This window comes from Plecotus auritus (assembly GCF_963455305.1).
Source record: "Plecotus auritus genome assembly, chromosome: 3".
NCBI lineage: Eukaryota > Metazoa > Chordata > Mammalia > Chiroptera > Vespertilionidae > Plecotus > Plecotus auritus.
This window is the reverse complement of record NC_137772.1, coordinates 181,657,630-181,684,752: the sequence shown is the minus strand read 5'-3', so window position 1 is coordinate 181,684,752 and position 27,123 is coordinate 181,657,630. Positions and strand designations below refer to the sequence as shown.

At 39.1% G+C, this 27,123-nt stretch overlaps 1 protein-coding gene across 3 annotated transcripts in view; it reads left to right on the top strand.

The window, feature by feature from the left end:
- The window catches only part of TMEM117 (transmembrane protein 117), a 450,126-nt gene that overhangs the window by 63,826 nt on the left and 359,177 nt on the right, over nucleotides 1–27,123 (top strand). For all 3 annotated transcript variants that reach the window (XM_080662299.1, XM_080662300.1, XM_080662298.1), the window contains exon 3: nucleotides 19,773–19,905. In XM_080662299.1, the coding sequence (XP_080518425.1) occupies nucleotides 19,773–19,905 (133 nt within the window). The remainder of the gene's footprint in view (nucleotides 1–19,772; nucleotides 19,906–27,123) is intronic.

Here is a 27,123-nt window from a genome sequence, read left to right as displayed (position 1 = left end):
TAAACTACATGTAATTTTTCATTCTATTTTATTTGTGTGTGTGTGTGTGTGTGTGTGTGTGTGTGAATGATAATGTCAGAACAAGGTATTTCTGGGCCCTTTGATTTGTAGCATAAGTGTGTTAGGAATAACCTCAAGTGTTCAAATTAGAGAAGGATGAAAATTACTTAAGAAAGTTACTTAGGCCTGGAACAAGAACTTTTTCCAGGATCTCCTGGCCCTGCTTTTGGCATAGCCTATACTTTATAGAGAAGGGAGTAAACTCAGCTCAGCCTATTGACAATCTTATTTTTCATTGCCTCCAGGTTAACTTATTATTTTATGCTCCCAAATCACCAAAAATCTTTCCATTGCTTTTGTTTAGATTAGTTAACTGAGTATAGGTAAAATCATTTATCTTCTTAGAATCATCGAACATATAACATCCTTAACTATTTACTTCTTTATTTCTGTTTTGGTTCCAATGATTCTGTTTACTCTCACCAATGTATTTACCAGCGTGCTAAACATTACATTGTATTTTACCATTAATAGTTTTCTACTCAAACATAATTTTCTTTGCAGCATACTTTTTATTTCTATTTTACTTTTTAAATTTTAATACATATTCAAAGTTGAGCAATACATATTAGATGAATTGAATTATTAAACAATGATGGTAGAATGGAAGCCCCATGAATGCAGGGATTTTTGTCTGTATTCTCAGCACTTACAAGAGTGCCCAATACATGGCAGGCACTCAAATATTTGTTCAGTGAACTGATGAAATGTGATCTTTTTCCTCTCTTGGTTAATATTATCCTTAAGGCACTGATATTTTTATTGGTTCTTTTTCATATGTTTTTCAATTATAACATAGCCTTTAATCTACTTTATGTCCTCCAAGAAAATTAGTCTCATTACTTACATTTACATTCATTTCAACCAAAAAATCCTACAAAAGTTCACCACTTAAGCATCTACCTATCATAATATCTTACCACTAGTGACCCGGTGCACAGATTTGTGCACATTGAAAGGAAATTAATTAGAAGGTGGCCGGTGGGGCAGGACTGGGTGAGATGGGCTGGAAATGCCCTGGAGCCAACCTCCCGTGGTCCCTCCCCGGTGGCCGCACCTGGGGTGGCACCGTGGCTGGAAGGGCGTCTACGGAATGAACAGGGTCTCTCCAGCAGGTGGGATCCCTCGGCCTGGCCTGCAGGGATTGGGCCGAAACCGGCTCTCCGACATCCCCCGAGAGGTCCCAGAGTGCGAGAGGGCACTCTGCAAAGTTGCTGTCATACAGGGTATGGAATGCAAGTGTGCAGTAAACCAGATTTGGGGCCGACAGTGCCCCAGCAACAACATAACCCACAGCCAAAGGTGGAATTGTGTGGCCCTGCGAGGAATTGGGCTCCCTCCTCTCTGGTTTTGGGGTGCGTCACCTGAGAATCACTGCAGCCAAGCCACTGTAGCTCGGCAGCTCCTACATTGAGTGTCTGCCCCCTGGTGGTTGGTTGGGGTGCATCATAGCGATCAGACAGAGGGAGGGACACTTAGCATATTAGATTTATATATATAGATGGTTTTAATGACGTTAAAAATCAGAGCTCTTCTCCAAGGAAAACCTGTCATCATTGAGATTTTTCACAAAAGTTGTCTTGGGCTTTGAAACAGTTCAAGGGAAAAGTTCAAAAAATGTTTTGAACAACTGGAAATATTTTGAAAACTGGAATACTTTTTATAAGCCCAAAGTTAACAGTTCTTAACCTCATTGGGGCCACCAATCCTTTTGAAAATTTGTTATCTGTCAGATATCTGACCTTGTCAAATGCACATACCAACATATAATACACTGCATTTACTTTAAGAGGTTTATAGGCCTCTGAAAGCTCATTTTTGAACTGTCTGTGGGTGCTCAGACTCTGGTTAGGAAACCTGACATTAAAGACATACCTACTAAACTCTAAATCCTTGAGCTCAGTGTCCAGAACTGGTTCACCCTTCATCACAGGAAAGTTCCTTATGTTTAATAAATATTAAGTGAAACACTGTCTCAAGAGAAGGCTTTGGCTAAATTCAATCAATTAAATGCAAGCCCTGATCCTATAGCCCAATGTATAATTGATATGTGGGGAAGTGTGGGCATGGAGAGGGTTAGAGAGAGGATAGGTGTGGAAGGCTTGGTGCTATCAACATTATTTTTTTAAAAAAATATTTTCTTATTGATTTCAGAGAGGGAGGGAGGGAGGGAGGGAGGAGGGGAGAGAGAGAGAGAGAGAGAGAGAGAGAGAGAGAGAGAGAGAGATATCAATTATGAGAGAGAATCACTGATTGGTTGCCTTTTGTATGCCCCACACTGGGGATTGAGCCCACAACCTGGGCATGTGCCATGACCGGGAATCGAACCGTGACCTCCTAGTTCGATTCTGAGCCACATCAGCCGGGCAACAACATTATTTATGGAGAACAAAACTGGGTTCTTAAGCTTGCTCTGATTCTGCTTTGGTTTTGTTCCTCTTCTTCTCCATCTGTACTTATCCCCTTCTCATACCTGCAGGTGTTCTAAGAATCTTAGTGCTAATGAATACTCCTTATTCTTCCTCTAGATTGTGATCCCATTTTATTTTCCTTTATCTTGACTCCACATCTGATGTGGTGGTTGACATGAACAAAATCATTTTACTAATTAATGTGGAGCTCCTACCGTGTGCCAAGCACTGTGCTAGGTGTTCAGTGAAGAGCAAAAATGACACAGTCCACAGTCCCTTGGAACTGTTAGCCTCTGGTTGAATGCATGATAGAGAAGGTAGGGGAGAAAGATATGGGGAACAATGGGTTACTTTCACAGTCTCCAACTGATAAATCTGGTTATGTAAGAATAGTGCTGAGATTGATGAAATTGGGCAGTAACACAATAATGCCAGTGGTCTTGATCTGGCATTTAGAAAGGTTCAGGAAACCTGGAGAAGGGGCTGTGCGTAAATTAATAAAGAGTTCAGAAACAAAACATAATTTTGGAAGGCATTTGGGGGAGGTGGGGGAGAGGAGCCTGGCTAAAGAAACCAAGTTCTCCTCATCGCAGGACCCCTTGCTTTTTATTAACACAAATTGTCCTAAGGCGAGGTGGAGATATACACATCAAAGGGTAGGGTTAGGTACAGAATCCATTCTCAGATTGGGGAATTTCCTTCGGCTGTTCAGGTGTTTGGCCAACAGGAGGCAATAACATGTAGATTAAGATGCCCTGAGCTGTCTGGCAGCAAACAATCAAATTAATGCATCCTTTTTAGGTGTGGGGAAATGCCTTTAGCCATCCCAGATGATTCAGCCCTTGCTGACATGCTGGAATTGGCTTCAGGCAACACAATAACAGTGGCTCCTCTGTGTTCTTCTCTCTCTCATTCATGAAATCAATTCAGTTCTAGATTGAGGAGTTGTCTAAAATGCCATTTGGGTATATGAAAATTCGGGGATCAAAGGGAGAGGAAGCTGGCAGCTTCAAAGGCAGGGATTTGATCATATTTTGCTATGTTCATAATGAAACAGGAATCACTCTATAATAGTGGTATAAATTCAGCCTCCCCTCCAGCAAATTTAATTAAAGCTAATTATATATAGATCTGCATATCAGAAAGTTTAGTATCTCCTTCCTGGAATTCCCTTCTCCTCTTAATCTGCCTAAGAACCCCAGCAACTTGTACTCTAAAAAAGATGGTTAATTGATTTCTACCAAGCGAAAAACACTGATGTTTGAAGTATAACTGCTACTTCTTCTTCACTTTCACACCCTGTTAGTATTGAATGAAGGTCCCTTCCTGGTGTACAAAAGTCCCTGTTCTGATCTCCAGATCCAGGTCCTACCCATAGTCTTCTGAGGGACTTTTGACCTACCCCTCAGTGACATCTACAAAAGGTGCTCCACACTTAGACTCCCCTTCAGTTAATAGTTCCAGGGCCAGCCATTGTCCCCTAGGGTCCAAGCAATGTTCATTTTCATTTAGTTCATTACCTTGTCTCAAGGTAACTTTATTTCTAGAGCTTCATTACCTTCCTTTGCCACTTGACCTTGTCTAGGCTATCTAATAAATCTCCCTAACTTCAAATCTTTGTGCTCCTTAATGCAAATGGGTCTACATCCCTTTCAGAGACTAGCCCTGCATAGCTCAACGCTCCTGCTTTGTCACACAGGGATTTTTGTACCTTAGTCCCAGGATAATAGCTATCTACCAGCCCTAGAAGTGCCTAATTTAGAGGACCTCTCAAGTAAGGCCTAAGAGAACAGAGGTTTGCATCCATTATGAAGAAAAGGAGGAAGGAAAAAGAAAGGTAAGGAAAGAAAAGAAATAAAAGAGGGGAAAAATCCAGCAGTGTTTATTGAGCACACAGCCCTCATATAGAGAGCAAGGTGAGGATGGGAAAGACTTTTTCTAATGGGAGGATATGAACACATTTCACTGTTGCTACTGAAGACTTTTATCACTCCACTCCCTACCCTTTCCCCACCAGCATTACTCTCCTATTTGATCTAGAAAAAGAACTGCTGTGGCCATTATTATAGGTAAATAGTGGCAGGAAAAGGGTGAAGACTGGGTTGAAAAGAGTGGGGGAGGATGGATTCATAGTCACTAACTCATCCTCCTCTCCCCAGCTATATTTTGGGACAACTTGGCACTGCTGGTCTCTGGCTATCAGAAGAGGGAAAGCATGGAGGGGAACAGTAAAGGGGAACAAAAATGAAGAGAGGAGGGGATTCCCTGTTTGCTCTTCATGGCCAAATATTTTTAGTCACTTAATGCCAACCATGCTAATCTCTTTGTTTTCTTAAAAATATTGCCTAAGTTATTAAGCTGAAACAAGAACATTGTGTAGAATTTAGAAAATGTAGCAAGGTTCAAAGAAGAAAAATTCTCTTGCAATCTCACCATCTAGAGACCACTACTGCCAGTATTTTGACATGTTTTCTTAGGAATATATACTCATAAAACACAGTATGAGCTTATACTGTGTATTCAACATTTTTATAAATCCACACCTTTCAGGTCATTAAATATCATTTGTAACTACATCTTAATGGCTGCATGACTCCTTCACTTTAATGCACCATGATATTTGGTTGAACATTTAAGATGTTCCTAGCTGCTTTTATTTTACTATTTATATCCCTCCAATGTGAACATCTTGGCCCATAAATATTTCTACATTATCAGAAGACAATGAAGTGTTGTTGCATTACTGCTGCTGGAATATGCAACTGCTAGGTCCTCATGGTGCTTTCTCTTCGCTTCTGGGACTAAAAAACCTAAAGTCATCGTTTGTAGTTTTTCTACCCCATCACAGGACTCATCTCTCCCAAGGGTTAAAGGGGTGAAACCCTGAGCCAGGTGTATATACTGGACAGCACCTCTGGCTCTTTCTGACTTCTTGTTGCTTGAAGTAGATGCAGGCTTCTTCTCTGATATTATAATCTCAGTGTACATATTCCGTCTGCTGCTCCTCTCAGTGCTCCATCCTTCTTTCCTGTACAATTAGATTTGTGTTTGGGTCACAACCTCCTAGAGCATATTCAGATTATCTGACACCATTTAGCTAAGATCTCCCATGCCCAGTTGTTTCTGATAAGTTGTATGTAGGGCTCAAATCTAATTTATTGATAAAGGGATAAAAAAATAACTCACCTTGAGTGCATGTCATGTGTTAGGCAGTTAAGTAAGTGACTTATATAAATTACAATGTGATCCTAACAACAGTCCTACGACGTGGTTATTATTATCCTTATTTTGCATAAGAAGAACAAGAGGCAGGAGAGAGTACACAGCTAGCTCTAGGTCACTGCTATGGGCAGTCACTAACCTACTTGATTATCTGTCTCCTGAACCCTCATAAACATGTTTTTATTTTATTTTATTTTATTATTTATTTTTTTATTGTTTAAAGTATTACAAATAGTAGTACATATGTCTCCTTTTTTTTTCATTGATCTCCCCCTGTCCTCCCCTACCCCCCAGTACATGCCTTTACCTGCCCCCACTGCCCAGTGTCTTGTATCCATTGGTTATGCTTATATGCATGCTTACAAGTCCTTTGGTTGATCTCTTACAGCGCCCCTCCCGCCCCCGCCCCGCAAACCTCTCCCCTGCCTTCCCACTGTAGTTTGACAGTCTGTTCAATGCTTCTTTGCCTCTGTATCTATTTTTTCCCCATTTCTTTCCTTTAAAAAAATCTTGCCTCTGCAGACTAGAAATAAACATATAATAACAAAAAATGTTTGAGTCCCAATTTCGATGTCCAACAGTTCTGAGTCCCCGTTTCAATGTCAAACAGTTCCTTATGTGTACATGTCAGCAATGATATCTGGATGGTGGGCACATGGTGGCAATGCAGGTCTGACCCTCTCTGGTTTGGTCCTAGGCAACCTGCTGCGCCGCATAGCTGCTGACTGCTAGCGTGGCAAGGCGTCGTCAGCGTCTTCCATCTCTGGACTGTTTCTCCTCTTGTCTTCGTGGTTGGAGCAGACCTATCAATTCTTCTCTGTTGCAGGAATCCACATGTTCTTGGGGTTGTTTTCTGAAAGTATACAAACATATCCTCGATCAAAAGTTAGTAAAGGAATCTTTTCTATATAATTGATTTGGGATCCTTTTTATTTTTGCCCAAACGATTTTCCTTATTTAGACACCATGTGTGTTTTTCATGGGTGGTTGATTTCAGAGAGAAAGGGAGAGGGAGAGAGAGAGACATCAATGATAAGAGAGAATCATTGATAGGCTGACTCTTGCACACCCCACACTGGGATTCAAGTGTGCAATCTGGGCATGTGCCCTGACTGGGAATCGAACCATTACCTGTAGGTTCATAGGTCAATGCTCAACCACTGAGCCATGCTGGTAGGGCTAGTTTAATTTAAAACCAGAAAGGTTCATAATTCTTACTTGAATTGTCAAGCAATTACTTTATTTATAATTTTAGATTCTTATCAGGCAAAGAGCCAAAAATTTTATGAGGATTTATAAACTCATAGTTGTTGCAGCTGGAGTGAGTGATCTCAGTGGTGCCCTTGCCTTATCATCTGGTTTTATAGACTTAGTTTGTGTGTTAGACACGGGCTCTTTGAGGTTGATTTAGATTTCTGTGCTGATTGTTGGATTCTGCTCTGATCTCTATTCAATTGCCTGGTCTGTGGCATTGAGTCATCTTCACCAGTTTGTTAGATTAATATCTTAGTGTTCAGTTTCTATTTATGCTCCAGCAGAACACTCTTACCATCAAGGGCACAGCCTGTGATAGAACATAACTGTCAAACACACTCACATTATTTGACAAAAATATTGCCTACACGCCACTGTAGGACTCCTGGCAGAGTGCTGTGCTTATGGCTGCTACTAGGGACATCATTCTGTCCTCTCTGGAACATTTATTTTCTTTATAATTAGTGACAGTGCCCTTTTTATCTGTGTAAGCCCCATTTGGTATAGTGTGATTAAAGTTGATGCTTATTTTTATGTCATCAGCAATCATATTTTTCGTTCCATTTTTAGAACATTTCTTACAGGGATTCTGAATACTTTTTTGACTTCTCTTTTGGAACGTATCACCAAATTCTTACAAAGGTTAACAGCAAAATTATTCAATGCCAGCTTCACCTGAGAATTAATCACTGCCTAAACAAAAGGTTATTTCACCATGCTGATTATTTGGACAGCTCTGTATAACTGAGTAGTTAATTACATGGAAGCTACTTCTGATTTTATTTTTCAAGATTAGATGCTCTGATGCTTTTCTTTGAAGTTCCTTTTCTTTCCTTTCCCCTCCCTCCCTCCCTTCTTTTCTTTACATCTAATTTGATGCTTGCTGGGTACAATGCCTCAAGTGGGTCTCGTTGCTCTTGGTTCCATGCCTGCCTCCTGAGCACTGGGAATTATCCTGCATTCTATTGAGTTCCACAGCTGTATGTCTTAAATAATACTCAAAACCACTTTAACATCCTCACCATGCTTCTGAAAATGCTTTCTTCAATCTCAGTTGACCGACTTCTCTTTCCTGCCTACATTCCCTTTAACCTCTGTACAAGTTGATACTATTAACTGTACTCGCCTTGACATTTTCTTATTTGAATCCCATGATGAACATTATCTGCTACACCACTCTGCTTCTTTTGGTCTTTTTTACTGGTTCTTTATATATACCTTTTTATTGATTTTAGAGAGGAAGGGAGAGGGAGAGAGAGAGAAACAGCAATGATGAGAGACCATCATAGATCTGCTCCCTCCTGCACGGCCCCTCCTGGGGATTGACTCCACAATCTGGGCATGTGCGGGCTTGAACCAGTAACCTTCTGGTGCATGGGATGACATTCAACCAACTAAGCCACAATGACCGGGCAGCCTTTGCCTAATTTCTGGGAATCTCTTCATTCTGACTTCAAACAGTTGTAGTTGGCATGAGCATAAAAGTTGGAGCACATGAAAACGCTGGTTAGTCTGCGTGTTTGTATTTTGTCTTTTAATAGAATGGTTGATTCTTCTCATCACTGATGTTTTAAACTCCTTTAGAAGGTCCAATAAGAAGTACCCATCTTCTCTGTCCAAGTCCTGAATAAATTAAGAAATAAGCTTATGGTGACCAAAATATTACCTCTATTCTGGAAGACTATGTACTGGAGAATGTGACTTATGTCTACAGGACAGGGGACATTCTAATACTAACGTCCAGAATTAAGCAGGCATCCCCAGCTCCAGACAGTGCCACACTGCACACCTCCCCTGGAGAGGCAGGGCAGAATTTGGGGTGCTCTCCAGAAGTGACTTGGTCTCTAGAGAAAAGTTCCTAAGTTATACACATTAATTTTCTTCATTTAAATAATGAACAACAAGTCATGTCTGCCTAGAAGTGGAAAGATGTTAGGAGTGACATAGCTAGTGGAGCGTTATCTCTCTTGAAGGAAACAACCTGGACTAGGGAATAGCCATTCATCCTAACAGTGTTAATTCTCTGTGATAATCTGATGGTTAGAAAAAAAATGGTATGCTTGGTTATAATTAATTTACCCCAACATCATTAATAAAAGGGACAGTTGAGATTTCAGGTAGTGCTTTGCTTTTAACCACTATCTAAAGATGAATTTTTTAATGTATATGATATGCAAACTAGGGTGGCACCTTGTCACACTTTGGCCATTTCACAAATGTAACGCTGATCCCCAATATGCACCTGCAGTATGTGTCACTGTTTCATCTTATGTGTTAATGGTAAACCACAGAAGCATCTAGCCTGTTACAATATAAGTATTCTTCGCCACCAACACATCATAAGTTATTACCTCCCCAGGCACTGACAAATAATTACTTCCAAGACTCTACAAGAGGATAATTCAAATGAGATTATATTTGGAAAGAATTTTCTACTAATCTCTCTGAAGTTGCTGGTTTGCATACTTGATTAAATAAAAGTTTAGTAATTAAACAATTAAGTAATTTTTCTGTCATAATTTCATGTTAGTGTACTATAAAATATTCAATTTATTCGGTTTCATTTTGTTTAGTCCCGTAACTGTATTGAGGACAGACAGTTCTTTGAAATGAAAATATTGAGAAATATACCAATATTCTAACCATAGATATTTTTATGCCTCATATACAGAAAAATAAATGTCAGTAATATTCAATAATAGTTAAGTCATAGAGGGACTGGGTTATTATGGGTGAGAAAGCATCAGGGTGGGAAAGCAGTTTATGCTTTATAAATATTAAAACATAACCATCAAAATTTAGGATAGTGGTTATATAAGTCACTCCTTAACAAAACATCTATCGTACAGCTTAGAAGATCATAACACTATATGAGTGTCTGTTAAATGAGAACTAAATAAAATAGTGAACTCAGTAGGAGTAGGATTTCAAGCAAAAATGGTACTGTGAATTCTAATGGTTTATATATCTTTAACTCTTTTCTAAATGCAATTTGTTGTCTATCCAGAGTATGGTGTGGCTCCTTATTTGTTTGGCTTGTGTATTCTTTCTGTACCTGAGATAAATTATAAATCTCAGTAAATTAAAACTTGGAAGCAATATTGCCTACAAGCTTGAAAGACAAAAGAACCCTAACATCTAAATTACAATGCATTGTTATTCATTGAGTTTGCATAGACATTGATCTTCTAAAATAACTCATACATCTATTATTTTATTGTTCATGTAAGACTCAAAACTCTGACTAAAAAGATAAAAAATATGGTAAAAATGTGACATATTATGTGAATATCATTAGTGACATTTACTCTACAAAGTTGCCCTTTGAAACTATTCAATTATTTCCAGGCTTTCATACTACACACCTTATCTTTACAAAGGTTCTTTTGGTCTGTCATCATCATGTCCAACATTTTATTAAGGTAAAGAGACCATTGACACTATGAATATTACACTTTCATTTCTACTTTGTGGACTCAGACCTTTCCTCATGAAATCACATATAATGTTATATTTTGTCATTTCCATGCTTAGGCCTCTCCAGTGGCTCCTACTAGCTTTCAGAATAACTTTAGAGCTGGGAGGTATTTGTTGCTGTGTAACAAATTATCACCAAATTTAGAGGCTTGAAATAATCATACACATTTGTGATCTCACACAGTTACTCTGGGTGAGGAATGTGGGGGCCGCTTGACTGGTTACCTTGGGATCTCTCAAGATGTTGCTGTCAGTACATTGGCCAGGGCTACAGTCATGTGTAGACTTAACTGGAAGTTCTCTTCTAAGATGGTTTCCTCAAATGGATGGCAAATTGGTTCTAGCTCTTGTCTGGAGCTCTCAGCTCCTTGGCAACTGAGTTGCAGTGTTTTTTTTATTATTTAGTAAATCTATAAATTAAATGGGTAGAGAAATTAGCAAGCTTGCAAGTACCAGAAACAATCTGAAAGAGTTAGAGGACTTGTAGAAAGCCATTATTGAAAACCAAGTTCTAGAGAGAAGAAAGAAATCAACGAGAGACTTGAATGCATAATATAGATAATAGGAATATCGGAAATGTGGGTGACATGGCAGAGTTTTTGGTCTCTGTCCTGGTTTTGTCTCCTTAGTATTAATAGTTGTGACAGGACCAGAACCTCCTGTCCCCTCCACCTCACCTGTGATCAGGGAGCGAGTGTCCAAACCTTGTGATTGATCAGGATTGCTTGACACCATGGGTCAGCCTGCATGGGATTAATCTGGACAATTTAACATTTCCCTTTTTGTCGAGTCAATATAATGCCTGGCGTTAAATGAAAACCTACTTTGAAATTGTAAGTAGTACTGTTTTTTAAAACTGGTATAACTATACTGATGATGATGTAAAAATTTAATAATGTGATGGTATTAATTTTTAACAACAGGGACCTATACTTCCTATTCGACTGCCCATTTCAAAATACAAAATTGTGATAATAAGAACCTATAACATTTCTGAAAGTGTTTTATTTACCTTTCTTTTTTGATGGGTTTTGACTTAGCAGTGCTATTTAATACAATTTCACTTAGTACATATTTAGAAAATAAAGAACAAATTGATTTCATCAACATTATAGGCCATTATAATATACTAGAGGCCCGGTGCACGAAATTCGTGCATGGGGGATATGTGTGTGTGTGTGTGTGTGTGTGTGTGTGTGTGTGTGTGTCCCTCAGCCCAGCCTGCACCCTCTCCAATCTGGGACCCCTTGAGGGATGTCCGACTGCCCGTTTAGGCCCGATCCCGGTAGGATCGGGCCTAAACGGGCAGTTGGACATCCCTCTCACAATCCAGGACTGCTGGCTCCCAACTGCTCACCTGCCTGCCTTCCTGATTGCCCCTAACCGCTTCTGTCTGCCAGCCTGATCAACCCCTAACCACTCCCCTGCCAGCCTGATTGATGCCTAACTGCTCCCTGCCAGCCTGTTTGCCCCTAACTGCCCTCCCCTGCAGGCCTGGTCACCCCCAACTGCCCTCCCCTGCAGGCCTGGTCCCCTCCAACTGTTCTCCCCTGCAGGCCTGGGTCACCCCCAACTGCCCTTCCCTGCAGGCCGAGTCGCCCCCAACTTCTCTCCTCTGCTGGCCTGGTCACCCCTAACTGCCCTCCCCTGCAGGCTTGATTGCCCCCAACTGCCCTCCTTGCAGGCCTGTTCTCTCCCAACTGCCCTCCCCTGCTGGCCATCTTGTGACGGCCATCTTGTGTCCACATGGGGGCAGCCATCTTTGACCACATGGGGCAGCCATCTTGTGTGTTGGAGTGATGGTCAATTTGCATATTATTCTTATTAGATAGGCTAGAGGCCTGGTGCATGGGTGGGGGCCAGCTGGTTTGCCCTGAAGGGTGTCCCGGATCAGGGTGGGGTTCCTTGGGGTGTGGGGTGGCCTGGGCGAGGGGCCTGTGGTGGTTTTCAGGCCGGCCACGCCCCCCAGGGACCCAAGCGGAGGCCCTGGTATCTGGGATTTATTTATCTTCTATAATTGAAACTTTGTAGCCTTGAGTGGAGGCCTAGGCCGGCCAGGGTGTGCGGCAAGCTTGGCTTCCTCCATTACCAGGGAAACCCAAGCCTTCTGCTTGCTCCATGGCCACAGCCATCTTGGTTGGGTTAATTTGCATACTCGGTCCTGATTGGCTGGTGGACGTGGCTTGTGGGTGTGGCAGAGGTATGGTCAATTTGCATATTACTCTTTTAGTAGATAGGATACATGCATAAATTATGCTGCTAAATCATACATAGTTCTCCAAAGTAAGATGCAAGGTTAATTTAGTGTTATTTTTATTCAATGGTTAGTTTCTCCTTAAATGAAAAAGTAACAGGTAATAATTTCCTTTCAGTATTACGTTTTTTTCCTCCTGAACAATAATAAGCAATTTATGTCAATACCAATTTTCATTAGTCTAATGGAAAACCTATATTATAGTAAAATATAATATTTTGACTTTCTCAATAAAATGGAAGGTTTATCACTGTTTTCCTGTGGAGAATAATTTATATAAACATGTTACTAAAAGTTTATTTTAATACATACACTTTTGAAATTGATCTTAAACTCTGGATCTGAAAATATTATGATTCTTGCTGAGTTTCTAACCGTTGTCTTATTTTCTTTTCTTTCTAGAACCTCTTTTGAATTCCATATAGCATAATACATATTTTTAGTATCAAATGGGATTATATTTCAATTCTTGATATTTGGATTTTGTCAAACTCAGTGAATCACAAACATTTTTGATGTAAGCTCCTACTTCTAATAAGAAATGATAACCATCTGCTCAATCTTTTTAAATTCTCTTTGCACACTAAAATAACAAGATTTGATCTGATATTAATGGAGTGTGCCCTGAGGGCACAACAGTTTTATGATCTTATGTGAAGCTGTGTTTGTCTAACTAGAACATCTTTTCTCCTTGATGATATTCTGATATGTTTTGCTACGTAACTTTCTTTGCTGATGTCCCATCAATGGAATAATTCTCTTTAGTTATTTTTATTCTGTTGCCATTATAAATTTATAGAAATCAGTCATGAATACTTTATATACTTATTTTAGTCTGATTAGAAATAAAGTACAATTAATTTTCCAGTGCTCTGATCCAATTTCATTTTATCTTTTCTTCTCTTATTCTAGATATAAGAAATGGGACTTACATGTATTGTTAAGTATTTTAATATGTAAAATATTGAATATTAACTAGGTCTTTAAATAATCTTATCAGTGTGTTATTTTGGGTTAATTTTATTTATTAGTCATACAATAGAGAAAACATAAGAAGGAACCCTTTTTCTTTTTCTCTTCATAGGTGAGGAAAATTTATTTGTTTTTAAACTAAAAGTCTTTTGAGTTAGCCCTAACTGGTTTGGCTCAGTGGATAGAGCGTTGGCCTGTGGACTCAAGGGTCCCAGGTTCGATTCCGGTCAAGGGCATGTACCTTGGTTGCAGGCACATCCCCAGTAGGGGGTGTGCAGGAAGCAGCTGATCGATGTTTCTCTCTCATTGATGTTTCTAACTCTCTATTCCTCTCCCTTCCTCTCTGTAAAAAATCAATAAAATATATTTTAAAAAAGTCTTTTGAGTTAACAGACTTTGAGCTAATCTTCACTGACAAAACAAATCCTTTAATTCAAGAGATGGACTGGAACATACAGTCATGTAATCCAACCCTTTAAATTCTACATGGCTAGTGGCCATTCCTCCTTGTCTGTCCTGAAGAGAATTTACTACCTCCTGAGAAATTCCATCCTATATGTTCTTTCTGACTATTACTCCAGTAGATGAAATACTTGATAATGAATATGACTCCCTAGAGGGGGTCATCTCTGACCTGCATTTTAAGGCCCATAGGAAATACAGGAGTTATTCAAGTGATGGGAAAGGAAGAGTATTCCAGGCAGAGGGTTCAGCAGCAATGTAGGAAACTGCAGCTGTTTACTGTTGATGGAACTAGAGTGAAAGTTAGGAAGTGGTGAGAGGGCAAAGGTAAGCCTGGGTCAAGTCAAGCAATGCCTTTCTGTATCACATTAAGGAACTTGAATTTTATACTTTAGGGGAATGTTGATCAATGAAAGGTTTCAAGAGAAGGGATGGTGTGCCCATACTTGTATTTTAGCTAGAACTCTTGTCTTTTTATTCAATGGCTAGTTTCTCCTTAAATGGAAAAGTGGAGGGTGGATTTGAGATGGAAAAGGCTAGAGTGAGGAAAACCAGTTAGGTTGTTGCAACGGTCCCATTAAGAGACTATGGGAACTCAGATTATGAGAGAAGAATATGGATGTCAGGTTATACAATACTAGAACTGTTGATTGAAATGAAAAGTATGTGGGGAGAAAAATTCAAGAGTGAATCTTACTCTGAGTTATTTTGAAAATGATAGGATGGTAAAATCAAAAGTAGGAATGGATTTAGGGATGGAAATGGTCAGATTGGAGATGAGGTATATTGCGTGTTGGGGAAAGGAATGGAGATTTTGAATTTGGTTTTGTAAAAGGAGTTTGAATTGGCAGCAGGATATTCAGGGGGACAGTGGGCAGGTGAGTCTTCCAGTCTGGGCTCAGAAAGAAAAGTCTATGCTGGAGATACTGGATGTTAATCCCTTGAGAGTGGATGAGACCATGTAGTGATATGATAAAGACAAAGGCTAAGGACAGACCATGACAAATATCAATTATGGGATGAATGGAAGAAGAGATACTTAAAAAGGTGACTAAGACTAATCAGGAAAATAGAAAAAAAAAAGAACTAGGAGTATTTGGTATTACAAAGGCCAAGGAGTATATGTGTAAGTATACCATAATAGGAGATTTTGGAGCAGAAAACTAAATGGATAGTAGTGTTAATTTCAGTTTGGAGTCCTCATGAAGGAAGTGTTTTGTTCATTTATCCTTTTTAATTCCTGGTTAGGGTCTATGTATAATGTCACACTTTTTTTCTCTAAATTAAATAAATCTTGCTCTGTGTTCCTGCTTACCAAGGTGAGCAGGGTACAGTACTCATAACTTTTCAGATCCTTTTAAAAATATCTACAGTTTAAAGAAGTCCCATGTCTTGGAGATAAATCCTTCATTCTGTTTTTACCTATATCCTCTTCTTCTTTTAGTGCTTGGGTGATGGTCTTCTGCTGCCTCTTGGGCACTATGGTGCTATTTCAGATGGTGTTGATTCACAACCTTGGGAGCTTCCCAGGTGAATTGAAACTGCCCCCTACACTGTAGATTGGTAGGTGGCAATTTTAATAAGCAAGGGAACTTACAAACAAGGTTTGTCTTCAGTGACCGCAGGATGAGTAGATCTCTACCCTGCCTGCCAGAATCTTAAAGATTATATAGAGGTCTTAACTGGGTTCAGTCCTGTATACCATACAGAAGGCCTCAACAACACCTTACTCTCTCAAAGCCGTATTCTTGCAAATGGCTCCCACTGTGGGAACAGTGAGCAGAACGTACATCCCACCCCAGGAGAGGGAGGAAGGAGCCTCTGATTGCCCAGGTCCATTTCATGGGTCAATTGGTAGTCAAATCCTCTCAGTGACCTTCTCCCGCAGTGACTGGGATCTTACCAGGTTGTTGTGTTCCTAATGAAGGTGGGTTGCTCTACTGGCCTTATTCCCTTGGGACTAGCTCAGTCTCCTTACCTGACTTCCAAGTCCATGACCCTTGATACATTGGCTTTCACCAGCACCCAGGGAATCTGCCACCTTGGAGGCCTAAATCTTTGTATCCTTCATGAAGCTAGAAGCCCTCACCTATCCAATCCTGCTTCTACAACAGTGGTTCTCAACCTTTCTAATGCGCGACCCTTTAATACAGTTCCTCATGTTGTGGTGACCCCCCACCATAAAATTATTTTTGTTGCTACTTCATAACTGTAATTTTGCTACTGTTAATGAATTGTAATGTAAATATCTGTGTTTTCCGATGGTCTTAGGCTCTACAGCAGTGGTTCTCAACCTGTGGGTCATGACCCACAGGTTGAGAACCGCTAGCAGGGTCACCTAAGACCATTGGAAATCACAGATATTTACATTACGATTCATAACAGTAGCAAAATTACAGTTATGAAGTAGCAACAAAAATAATTTTATGGTGGGGGGGTCACCACAACATGAGGAACTGTATTAAAGGGTCGCGGCATTAGAATGGTTGAGAACCACTGTTCTACAACTTCCCAGGAGTAGGGCTACCCCCACCTCTTACTAGGGAGTACAACCACTTCCATTCCTTCTCCTCTGAGGTTGTTTAGTTTATGTATTTGCTCAAGGCCTCCTTGTGAGAATCTCTACTCAAGAAAAGGGACTCAGAACTCAGGATAAAAATCTGGGAAATACTCCTTTCCCTTCTTTTGCTGTTGGGAACATAGCAGCTAAAAGCCAAGAAAATGAAGTAGTTTCTCCATAATTTTCTTGCACTTAATAGCCTACCTCTGTCTTCCATAATACACGTGAGCTCATTATATATTTTTAATATGCTTTTATATTTTTAATCTCGTTAAAATTTTATGACATCTTAGTGGTCTTAATCTTACTGTATTTCCAGGAGGGAGTCCAAGTTGTAGTCCATTTCGGTGGACTTGAACCAGTATTTGTAGCTGTTAGTCTCTGCCCTCCAGTCCTTACCTCCAAATACAGGTTTGTGTTCCACCTTAATGCTTATGATTGTTTTAAGTTTTATATTCCATGACCTTGACCTTATTGAAGGTGACATTTCATATAGTCCAAGATAGATTTTTAATAATAACATAAATATACACTCAGGTTTACAAATATAACTGTGATTAAAATAAAAGTCACATATGACCCTGCCAGAAATGTACCTCTCTTAGTGATGTCTTTGACTTCTGCTGACCTGTAAGAACTATTTTCACTCAGGTATTTCCTGAAACTCTTTCTAAAGGAAAGTGTTATAAAATTCTGAATTCTGTGACCTGTAGGAAAGATGGCATATGATTTATTGTCCAAACCCATACACTTAAGAAAGGAATTATGCCAGGACAACAGTTATAAGCCACTACTGTCCCAAGCAAACCAAATGTATAGTGAGTGACACTACAGGGCAGAGACAACACATTTTCATGTGATATCCTCAGATTAATTTTGAAGTTCTTGGTTGATGTGATTTGACTCCGTATTTGGGCCATACCAGTTCTGGCCTGAAATACTGCAGCACTTTCATTGTGTGCTTCAAGTGAATTTCAAGCCAAGTTAATCTGCCCTTGTGTGTTAATGACTAACTATTGAAAGTAGTGCCAGTGAGCTTGGCAAGGACAGCATAAATGGTACTGTCACATTTCTCTTCTTATTAACTGTCTCACTTCAGCCAGTGTATAGTTAATTCACTATGTTTTATTTGCAAAGCACTCCTAAATCAACAGCATTATTATCTGACTTTTAAAGGACATTCTTAGTGAATTTTTTGACATATGCATATGTTAAGCGGGAGATTCACATTTAAATTTTCAAGGAACTCTAATTGCTGGTCTTCATAGTTCTTCAAATAGGTCTTGGTTTGAAGCTGAAAGAACTCCCAGCAAAGGGAACTTTGAACACAGAGAGTCAATGGGTCTAAAATAAGGTCAAGTTTTCAACAACTACCCAAATGATGATTGACTTCAAACACCTCCTTGCCTTGCTCACAGCACCCAGAAGAACCATGGCTGGCCTGTAATAAGCACACTAAATATTTGTTCAATGAATGAATAATAGTCCTTACAGTTTGTGCTTCCATATTTATGACATGCATTTTTTTGTTCTCAAGCATTCTGTGCTTAATATCTCTTTATGATACTCCTGTCCCTGTGTTGTATGGAGACTTCCCTGGGCTTTCCATACTTTTTGATTCAATGAATTCTATCAGGTTGTAATTTGCAGGGCTGGTTTCCTTTGCTTCAGTAGAAAGTTTTCTTTGTCCTTTTATTTACAATCCACATTCCCCGCCGACTTTCAGATTTGCCCTTTGCTTTTCTGGTGCAAGCCAAGAAACCAGATGATGTAACCAAATCTCTCTTTTTGCTCTATTTAAAGTTTTAGCTAGGGTAATGTTTCTGTTAGCCTGGTTTCCAAATGAAATCTAAAGTGCTGTTTTAATAAAAGTGAGGTACAAGGGAAAATCTAGCAGTTAAATCTTAAAAGATCTTTCTATGCTCAGTAACCTATAAGAGAGCCACTGTCTAGCCTTAGAGAGGCAATTTCCAGATGGAGATGTGTGTGTGTGTTTGTGTATGTGTGTGTGTGTGTGTGTTCATAACTTTGACTTATCATGAATAAAATGAGAATATTTTCTCTAATGAGAAATTCTATTATAAAATTTTAGGCCTACCCTATTTTAATTATAGTTTCTATACATATATAATCTCCTGTATCATTATTTAGATACACTCTCTCAGGAGTGGACATAAGTATAATAGACAAACTTTATCTTAGGAGAAGCCAGGTTGACCTGTATTTTTGTTTTTTTACTCCCATGGTTTTTCCTCTTCCCCACCTTTAAGGGACTAATGCCCTCATTTCTCTTCTCTATCATTAATGTCAAATAGTTTTCTGAACTAATTCTGATGTCAGTAATTTTTACTTTAGTGTTCTTCTTAATACATTTTCTTCTTGAAATATTTACATTTTAACATACTAAGTTTAGCATTTATCTTTGTAACTGGAATTTTAGGTCTCAGTATGGAAACTGTTTTTCTGGGAGCCACACCAAACTCTGTAACACATGCACATGTCCTCCCCCTTCGTCCCCAAACACACACACACTTGTGTAGATACCTGTACACGGGTATGGATATTTTAGCTAAGAGTAAGGCTGAGTCATCTCTCTCTTGTGATAAAGACTTTACTTTTATTTTAAGTTTCCGTGCACCTTCAGTAATGGGATCCTCACATAAGGGAGGTCTGCCTTGGTTTTATTGTCTGGCCAGTGTCAGGAGTGGGTCTCTGGAAGCAAAAGGGAGTTGTATGGAATTTATGTAACGTCTTTACCATTTGTCTTAAGTAGTTTCAGCTGAATAAACCAAAAACATATTTGTGAAATTGACTATAGCAGGTAGGTGCTCTAATCCATCTTGTTTTTATGCAGCATAATGAACAGTCTCTGTATGCTAGATTCTCATGTTAGTATCATTTGCTCCAGGATGATATAGGGGTTGTTTTGGACTTCATCTCTGAGCAGCAAAAAGGACATTATATAGTGATTTCACCAATAAGTCAGTCTTACAGCAAAGACTTCAGAATGTAGTGGGATAATAAATATTTGCTAAGACAAAGCAAAGATGAAAGAATTTTGAGTTATAATATATACTGACTAATCATATTTATATTTCAGGTCAGTTGCTCCGGCTAAAAATGTTTCGAGAGGATCACGGGTCGTGGATGACAATGTTCTTCAGCACGATTCTCTTTCTCTTCATATTTTCTCACATATACAACATGATTCTTCTCATGGATGGGAACATGGGGTAGGTTATATTTCTGCTTTCCACTGTGGTGAATGTTATGTTTGAAACTCATAAGAATTCAAAGAGAATTTCTTAGTTTTTTAGTAGGCTAAATGTCCTTCACAAATATTTTACCCTTAGGAGGAATACTTTATGCATTTTCTTACTTAAGACATTTCAAGTATTTTTTCCCAGAAGCTTTACACAATATTTACCTTGTGTTTCTTATCCTTTAGGTTCTCTGTGAGGGTAGTTTGAGGGTAGCTACTAATTTCATTACAGTGACAGAGAGTCTGAGAATCAGGAAATCTTATTGATTTGTTTATACTCACTAGATTAGTAAGGCTGGGTTGAGCTGAAGGTCTCCAGATTTGCAATTCTATTGCTCTCCAATGCCTGGCTAAGTAAAAGTGTTTGATGCTGGTGGCATTAAAAAAAACAAACAAAAACTCTCTTGACAGTTCCAACAGAAAGACCTTTGTTATAAATGGATCGTTTCAGAAGTGGCCACCCTGTATTAAATCCAGGGTTGTGATCTATACTTATCTAATCACTAATCAAATCACCATGGCATGAAGAAGTGCTGCCAAGTAGATTGTAGATTATTTTTACCTTTCTCCAGTTCTTGGTGTGCTCTTGGTAAGTTTGAAGGGCAGAAAATAAGGAGAATTGCTTAGTCTATAGTGTTAAGAATTAGATTAGTGACAAGAATAAGCTGCTTTAGATATCTGTGGTGCACTGAAGTAGTTCATAAGGAAGGTGTTGATTTATCCTCCCATAGATTGGAAAGTTGGGTTATATCCTTTCTTTCTAGAGGCGAGGCAAGCTTGTCGGCCAGTTCTATAGTGCAATTACTTTGATGTTATATGTATGTCTTGGCCACTGCTGGTCAATGCTGAGAGGGATAGCTCAATTAAAATTGTGTTTCTTTCCCCCACCATTAAAGGAGATGAAGAGTAAAGGGAAAGCAGGTATTTCACAAGTTTTACACTTTCATCTATACTAACAAATGGTACATTCAAGAATGTGATTTTAGATCAAATGTTCAAGCTTTAAACATTAAAATGCTTTGTTCATAATTATTTCTTGAACTTTAAAAGATGCCATTTCTACTGGGTCTGTTTTTAAACGGTGGAGCTATACACTCTAACGCACAGCTACTCAGAATAAGCCTCACCTGCAGAGCTATGCCTGTGATAATGGTGCTCTTATAATCACCGAGCACAGCCAAAGGTCTGGAGCTGTAGTGCATGCTCACCACTGGAACCAGAGGGGGAACGGACCCAGGCCTAACTTACATTTTTTAAGGCTGCTGCTGGGAATAATACATTAAATAGTATATAAAATATATCCTTTGCTCAGAAGTTGACTTTTCATCCAATTCTATTTTTAAAAAATATGGAGCTAATAAACTAACCAGAAGTGCTTGTTCTGAGGGAAAAAGCAGATTTAAAAGTAATAAATTAAATGCAACAATAGATAATCTCTGGCATGTTGTAAAGCACTCAATAGCTAATAATAAAACTCATCTTAATGTGAGCCACCAGTCATTGAGCATTCGGTACCACACATGAATTGTCTGTCTAAACGTCATGATGACCCTATGCAATAAGCATTTTTATTATCTCCATTTTACAGAGCCAGAAACTGAGGGCCAGAGAGGTTTTGTCACTTGTCTAAGGATACATTATAATTAAATCTGTATTTTAAGCAATAATAGAGGACTTGAGCTATTAAGCTATGAATTCTAGTTATATAGCAGGCTCTTTGGCTAGCAGATTTGATCCATGGTCAATCCTGTTGCTCACTATATGCCCATTAGCCTTTCTTTACATTTTTGTCACTCAATCTGAATTTGAAAGAAGTAGGAGGTATGTGCAGGAAATAAGAGAAGAATTAATCTAGAATTTATGTGTATTGATCTTACCTAAAATCGAAAGTGATTTTCTTAGATTCTCACACCAATTACAGCATTCCATATTCTTATGCACTCTTCATCAACATGCCTCATATTTGTTGGAAAAAGACCATTTACTGAAAAGACATCTTAACGGTGCCACTTTTAAAAAAATCCAAAGCAAGAGATAAATTATTTAGATCTATAGATAAAAAGAATTTCATCTCTATTTATAAAAGATGTGTTACCGACTTTTATGACCCATGCCAGTGAACACTTTAAGATAGGAATGTAAACTTGGAGCAAAATCATTTCTAGAGCAAATGGATACAGCTGTGCTTTGGGGATTTTCCAGGAGACACCACGAGGCATTGCCTCATCGTTTTAGGGAATGATGGAACCGGAGGGAGTGGAAAGGACAGTAGGCACAGATATCACAGTTGACTGGCTTCATACAAGAGGATTGTTGGTGGTAGAGGAGAGCTCAGGATTCTTGATGATGAATCTGATGTCCGCTGGACATTCCAGTGTACTCTGGTTTGTGGATCTCTCTAGGAATATTGGTCTAGAACTATTCCGAAAAGGATTTCAAGGATTTTCTATGATGTCTAGACCTTCAGGCCTACAATGAGTGGGTATAGGGTTTCCGAGAGGGGAAAAGGAGTTTTCCTAGAATGATTGGCCTTCTCTCCTGCTCCTCCCCCCATTTTAGGATTGGGTATAAATTTAGACTAAGACAGAGCCCTTTGATTCCTTGTTACAAAGAACACAATTCCTAGGTTTATCTGACTAGAACCTCAAGAGTGTTAGCCAGCGCTAACTTGATAAGAGTCAAGTTGCCTGCTCCTGGCTATCTTAGTACAGTGAATTTCCTGGAGTGTGCACTAACTCTTATGCCTTTAGCCACCTGTGTAAGCCAACAGAGAGGCAGTCAGATGGAGGGGAAAGAGGCCAGTTGGCTGGCTGGGCCAGAAGGGACCAAGGTTCATGCCATTGGTATTTCCTACCACTGAGGGAAGTCTCATCTTACCTTCAATTCTTTCCATTTCTCTACACCTCACACCACCAAAATACTGCTATCACAACTTCTTTTAGTCTTTCAGTCACTAAGACCAAACTAAATTCATCTTTCTATAAATGTCTCAGCTGTAGGCGAGGGTTCTGCTGCGGAAGGCTCTGATCCTGGGCAGGGTTTTACATGTAGACGCTTTATAAACAACTTCCTTTTTACAAGGTGGTCGACTAGGTAACCTGAAGCCTGTCCTAATACAAAATCTTTAGAAATGCTGGAAATAGGATGCAGCCAATAGACTCTTTTTAAATCCACGGTTGGGCTTACCCATAAGAAGGGAAAAACCCAAAGCCAGAAATGAAGAAGGACCTGGAAACCAGGGCAGTGAGCCTGTGAAGTGACACTTGAGACAGTGACTTAGGGACTTGAGTTTAATTCCTATGTCAGGACCAGAAAAAAGAATTTGGTCTCGTATTAAGTGAGAAATTGAAACAGAAGCCCTTGCATTAGGTGGCCCTGAATTAGAAAACACATAACCACTAGCACAGGCAGCATCTAGAGAGCTTCTCTGACTTACCCTGGACGTTGGGTGACAAACAATTATCTTCCATGGAATTCATAACCGCAGGTGTGGCTTTTTTATTTTGATATACATTTTCCTTTTGATTTTAGATGCATCCCCCCAAAACAACAACAACAACAACAACAACACAATCAAACAACAAAAAACAGCCCATCCCTGGCCATTCTTTTCTCCCAGTTTCAGGTTCCTACTTCTCTTTGAAGCCCCTTCCCCAATAACTTCCAGAATTCCTCTGGTTTATTATTTAGAGCAATTTAGTTCCCTTTCATTGCAACTTCTGTCCATGGCAGTTTATCTGGGGTTTTTCCTTTCATAGCCGAAATCTTAACGAATTTTCCAATCAAAAGCACCAGTCCTCTGAGATAAATGTTGCTGCCTTCTCAAAATGCCAGAGCATTTTGAGTTTGTTGTTTTAAAAGTAGCAATTGTCGCCCTAGCCAGTTTGGCTCTGTGGATAGAGCGTTGGCCTGCGAATTGAAGGGTCCCAGGTTCGATTCCAGTCAAGGGCACATGCCCTGGTTGTGGGCTCGATCCCCAGTGGGGGACTTGCAGGAGGCAGCCAATCCATGATTCTCTCTCATCATGGATGTTTCTATCTCTCTCTCCCTCTTCCTTCCTCTCTGAAATCAATAAAAATATATATTTTAAAAAAAGTAGCAATTGTCCTTTATCTTTTGATTCAACTGATGTTTAACTATCTCTTGGGAGAGAGATAAGAAGACACTCAAAGAAAAAGGGGCAAAAAAAAAAAAAAAGCGTTTTCTAATCATCACAGTTCAACAGTCTGCTGAGTCATTTACATACAGGACTGAAGCCTAAAGAAAGTGAGATGATAATAGGAAAGAAACAAACATGAAACCATTCCTTTCCCCACAGCCACGGGACTTTATTAAAAATGATTCTAAATAAATCCCTCTCCTAGCTTTTTAAAAATTTCATCTGTGTTCAGCTAGCTATCCTAAAGCCAGTCTATTTAGTAGAAAATTTCTATTTGGTAGAAATAAACAGAGGTGTATAAAGTACAGGTTGAGGTTTTTCTAGGAACCGACACTTTAAAACCTTTTTGATGTATTTCTGAAGAACTTCTTAGTCATGGAATTTTTATTGCCTCTACAGTATAAAGCCCTAATTCAAGAAAGGCTTTCCTGGTGTTTTCAAATATCCCAGCTCCCCACAGGATAACACATGTCTTATGTATAAGGAAGGAAGCTTGTGTACACCATAGTTAATGTTCATAAAAAATTCCGCAAAGAGCCACTTGATGGCAGCAAAGGGCATGTTTTCAAGCCCTGACAGCCTCACTGTACTGTCCTAGGCAGGCTTTCTCCTCAAAGAAAAGAATCTTCCGAGTTTCTGAAGCTTGGTGTTGAAATGGTTGTGTTCCTAATTGTTAGTGGGCTTCTTTGAAGAAATCCATGTAGTGAGCTCTATATAAGCACTTACTATTTTGTGATGTGTGTGGCCCTCTTTTATGTTCTAAAACAATTTTAAATAATAGTGTATATAACCATGTTTGTGTACACGTCTATATGTTATAGACTTATTTCAGTGTTACAAGGTATCACCGAGGAAATTAGACACTTGACTTATAAAAATTCCTCTATGAATTAGAATTTCCAAAGACTATGTAGTATTTTAGGGTAGGGTATGAGGAAGCTGATGTTTTCTAGTGTTAATGACAAAAAGAAGGAGTTTTATTTTTCCTGTTACAAAGCCTTTTCCAGAGAAGTTTTACAAATATTAATTAGTAAATAGGTATGTGTTAAGTATTTTGGGGACCGAATTTGAGAAATACGACAACGTGGTTAAGGCCATTTTGAAAAATGTATTAGTATTAATAATCAGGACCTGAAAAAAATGAAGGTAAGAATTAGGTGGTGGGCATAGCGAATATGGATTAGACACTCTCTTCTGTTATCATCCTGATAAGTTTTAGTAAGAGCTAAAGTGGAATGCTCATTGAATGTCTAAGGGAGATGATAGGAGGGAATATTTGAAATGGACACTTACCTAAAATCTAAAATGAGTGGTTTATATGTACAGAGGGGACAGCAAAAGGAACCGCATAGATTTGTCTGTGGGTTGGAGGGAATTATTCAAAATTTAGTGCTTTTTAAAATTCATTGTGCCCAGCTTACTTAGGCCTGAGCTCTGATACTCTTAACCTCATTTTTAAAAGAATGTCCCATACTTCAATCCATCACTGTGTCCACACATGGTATTAAGAAAGACTCTCTGATTTATAGCTTCAGTTTCTGTTGCCTGAGGTATAGATTTTAGCAGATTATTTTTTCCCCAAAGCTGACTTACTCTTAAATGGAAAAATTCAGGGTGAAGTTTTACTCCAGGCAGTACTGTTCTCTTTACTAAGTTTGCTATTTTTGAAACTTTCACGAATGTTTTCAGAGTCCTTTCTCAAACTGTTTTGCTCTGTCTAGTCACCACTGATTTAGAAGTAGAAGCCCTGAAACATATTTTTACTGTTAAGGACTGCGATTGTCACTTGCTATTGTGTTTCAAGTACACAGTTGGTTGACCTGCTACCACTCTGTATGCTGATAGCTTCCGTCTAAGAAAGGAATGTTTGTGTGTTTGATTCTTTGTTTTCAAAGGTGCTAAATTTATTTTGGGAAATAGCAAAAAAAAATTGAAATAGTCTTTAATAATGTTAAGCTATACAATTTTGGTCTGAGCTATACTGATAAAATTGTTGACCTACAAAGATATTAATTTAGATAGTAGTAAATGAAAATAAGAGTATGGTATTATTTTCAAAGCGATGGGTATATACTAGTAGGGATAGGTAAAGGATAGAGGCCCTGGGCAGGGTTTAGGAGCTGGGGTGGGGAGAAAGCTTAGCTGTAAATATTCATGAATCCTGGAAATACTGAGTCAATGGCTGGAAAGCTTGATTGGCTGCTGATACAAGGCTGAATGCAAATTCTGCTGGAGTGGTGCTCTAAATAATTTGTTGGCTTCACTCTTAATTAGGCTAAACACTGACTTGCTTGTACAATTAATTCACCATAATAGCACAATTAATTACTAAGGCTGGGGGGGAGGGGCAGAGCTGGCTACTGAGAATGGGCTGGTGAGACAAAGAGCTGGTTACTGAGAATGGCTGAGTCTGGTCAAGAAGGCTGCCCCAGGGGGCACTGGAGGGAGGCTTGGTGAGAGAGAAAGTCAGGGAGAGAGAAACAAAGAGAGGGAGGGAGTCAGGGAGGCAAGGAGGCAGGGAGAGAAAGAGAGATGGACTTATTCACCCAGAGGCATTGGAGCAACAGGGCACAGTTTGCTGCTTTTAATACTAATGCTTTCACATTACCTGGTTGTGATAGTACAGAGGTAGAATAGCACAGCGTATCTAAATTATCACAAGTTTACTGTTAGTATTGTCTGAATTGAATAAGTTTTAAAACATTAATGAAAAACACAATCAATGTTGCACCCTTATTATTCTGTGGGAGTGCATTATCTGTACAGACTCCACATTGATTTGACACACTTAAGAGGTGTTCTGTTCATAGTTGCTTATTTCAACTCTGTCGTTAAATAGTTCACCAGCTTTTACAGGGGGAAAATTCTGATCCAGGAAACAGAGTACCTGGCTTTTAGCCCCATTTTAGCTACTCACTGGCAAAAATAACTCAGAAAAGCTAGAGTTTTCTCATTTTTAAGATATGGGTTGTGATTATGGGATTGTTATGGGTATTACTATCATCATCACCGTCATCTTAATCTGGAGGA